The sequence below is a fragment of the Aricia agestis genome, chromosome 7 (genome assembly GCF_905147365.1).
Source record: "Aricia agestis chromosome 7, ilAriAges1.1, whole genome shotgun sequence".
In the NCBI taxonomy this organism is placed as follows: domain Eukaryota; kingdom Metazoa; phylum Arthropoda; class Insecta; order Lepidoptera; family Lycaenidae; genus Aricia; species Aricia agestis.
In genome coordinates this window covers 16,282,948-16,285,887 of record NC_056412.1, presented here as the reverse complement: position 1 = coordinate 16,285,887, position 2,940 = coordinate 16,282,948, and the positions used below count along the sequence as shown (strand labels likewise).

Below are 2,940 nucleotides of genomic sequence, written 5' to 3'. Positions count from 1 at the left end.
CCGACAGCAACGAATGAAATTACATAAAATTTCACATTCCATTAAGCAATTACTGATCTGAAAATGATTATTCATGAACGGGGAATATAAAACGGGGCACAGCCTTCACATATTCACATTGTTCCCTGTGACACAATCTAACAAGGTAAGAAATTAAGGATACTACAATAATTATTAATACTTCAAGTTACTTTACTGTAATGTTTTTTACTTTGTAATCGTAACTAAGATGTGTTAACAGCTTTTTGTTACGTTTAAGTACTGCAAACATTTTTTCTGATAAAGCCATCTTTTAGCTGACAATTGTCCAAAAATCGTTTATCGAGCGGGAACCAAAGGTCTAGGATCTAGGACTCAAAGTATCTCCAGGCCAAATTTTACAAACATCAGTTCAGCGGTTTGAGCATGAAGAGGTAACAGACAGACAGACAGACACACTTTTGCACTTATAATATTAGTATGGATATGGATTTTTTTCGAGTAAAATAATTTTGCTCCCCAATTATCTGTACAGTAGCTAGTCTGCAGCTGTAGTAGATCATAATATCCTGTACACATCAGTCTGTAGTCGATTGTAGTGTAGTCAAACCCTTGTGTAGTATGGTCGCCTGGTATGTGACTTTTCTGGCGCAGAAGAAATATGCTCTTCGTTCAGTCGTCATTGGTGGGCAATTTTTTTAAAGCTTAATATAATATATTATCTATATTCATTTGAATTGCTGGTTTTAGTGGGGTATCACTTCACTGTAAACCTTTTACTATAATTATAATAAGACCGAAAAGTGGTCACCGAGATTGCAAACGAGAGCACCTAGTGAGGTCAGACAAATGGATTGATTCCCAAAAACACATTCCTCGCATCTCAGCTCCGGTGAAAACTCATCCTAATTAATCTACGTCTATTAAATTATTCTAAATAAAATGAAGTCACTACCACCGATAGCTTACACGTAATAATATAACTTATGATCTGCAAATCTGAAAGAAAGACGAATCTTCTTCTTACCTGAAACTCTTTAGACCTCTGTCTCATAAGCTGACACAATATATTGTCTCACAGATGAACTCTCAACAATCTCTGTTTCTGTTGACCGTGTGCGCGGTGTTGTCGGCTTGCTGCGGCCACATCGGCGGCATGCAGCCTTCGCAGGAGGTGGTACCTCAGACGTACTGCGGACGCAACCTGGCTCGGGCGCTGGCACTCTTCTGTATGGACGTGAACCCGGAGAAGAGGGGAGATGAAGGAGGAATGTATAGTGAGTATAATTATGAATGCGTGTTGATGAATATTAAGGTTGCTTAAAGAGCAGAGTTGGCGGGTGTAAAAACACCCTACCTTGTAATTTGTATAGAGTTCATTGTGAAAGCAGCGTTCAATGAGTTAACTTTGACTTCTATATATTTCTATGTGAAACGTCCAATAATATTATGACGAAATTGCTAATAGTAATAATAATAATAATACTCCCCACACCGGTTTCGGTGGCGGTGGCCGGTTTTCATTGAAACCAGACCAGGTACGCAGGATTAATTTTTATAGTGCCCAAGTGTGTGCGCAGTACACAAGAGCACCCTCTATTCCTTTACTCTCATAACCCAGTGGGACGGAAGACCGACACGACTGGCGAGAGATCAGGCGCAGGACCGACTTTTTACATGCCCATCCAACGCATGGATCATCTTACTTGTCAGACAATCAGGTGATCAGCCTGCATTGTCCTAACCAAACTTGGAAATAACATGTTTCCAACGCGGGATTCGAACCCACGACCTCCGGAGTCGAGAGCGACGCTCTAACCACTAGACCACGGAGGCGTTTTTTTTTTTTGCTAATAGTAAGAGAGATTTGACATAGTGCATCTCTATAACTAGCTGGAGTTTTCATTCTCCTTAAGAACAAAAGTGAAGTAGTTTTAACGACTAGTGATTTAGTCAGACTTTTAGAATTTCCCAGCCTGGCTTCATACCTAATCACAAGACCTGAAAAAGTATAGCGATCGACGAATCTTTTATATTCTACCAAATATTTCAGACTCGATCCTGTCACCATATTACAAGGAGCAGGAGAACCAATGGCCTTGGATGAGCCACCAGAAGGCCCACGCCATGGGACTCAATCGCGGCAAACGGTTCGTCGTCAGCGAATGCTGCGATAAACCCTGCAGCATCAGCGAGCTGCTGTCTTATTGCTAAACAACATAACGCTGTCTTATTGTTAACAACATAATGTTAAATTAAGAATAAAAACCCCCGATTTAAAACTAATACGTTATAGCTGTCGCCGTGGTTGAAGTCAGAGACAATAATCAATAAAATGTCAGGGATCTTCCACTGTTGCTTACAGCCCTTCATGAAGTAGATAAACCCAAATTTTTTTGGCACTGAGCTGGTTGTTCATCATCAGCTCGCTCAGTGCTATTGCTTAGAACACTGTAGACAATGTCAGCTTTCTAAAAACTAGATAAAAATCGGTCCACCTGTTTGGATGCTATGGTTCCATGGACACACATACTCGTACATGTAAATAGAGGCAAACGGACAGTCGCGTCAAACTTAAAATAATCCTATTTGTTGTTGGGGGTAAAAGGATCTCACAAGTCACAATGTTACCTGAACTGTTTGTAGAACTAGAAAATAAGGATTTCGTATTGCTTTTGCTTGTTTGCAGAAGATAAAATGCTGTATTAATGTTGACTGTGTAATGTGTATTATTTCAGTTGTTGTTATTTTTAAAGATGTTGCCAGGTTTTATTGTTATGAATATATAATTGTTGCTTAGAGTTTTTATTGTTTTATCCTGCTTATTTAAGATTTGCCTTGTGATGGAAGGATTTAATAAATATCAATGAATGGGTTTGGCAAAAATCACGCTCAGATGGGCTAGCGTTTGTGCACATGATGGCTAATTTTGTCGGCGCTATCGAAGTCAGTAAACGGCAA

General features: G+C 39.6%; 1 protein-coding gene across 1 annotated transcript; it reads left to right on the top strand.

Moving 5' to 3' along the window:
• Positions 1-1,058: 1,058 nt before the first annotated feature.
• LOC121728819 (insulin-related peptide 2-like) lies at positions 1,059-2,292 on the top strand. Its single transcript, XM_042117120.1, has 2 exons — positions 1,059-1,256; positions 2,033-2,292. The coding sequence occupies exons 1-2, from the start codon at positions 1,061-1,063 to the stop codon at positions 2,191-2,193; spliced, it is 357 nt and encodes a 118-aa protein (XP_041973054.1). The 5' UTR covers positions 1,059-1,060; the 3' UTR covers positions 2,194-2,292.
• Positions 2,293-2,940: the final 648 nt, after the last annotated feature.

Coding starts and splice junctions, on each gene's coding strand:
- LOC121728819 (XM_042117120.1), top strand. CDS start 1,061: ATGAACTCTCAACAATCTCTGTTTCTGTTGACCGTGTGCGCGGTGTTG. Junction 1,257..2,032: donor AGATGAAGGAGGAATGTATA/GTGAGTATAATT, acceptor CAAATATTTCAG/ACTCGATCCTGTCACCATAT.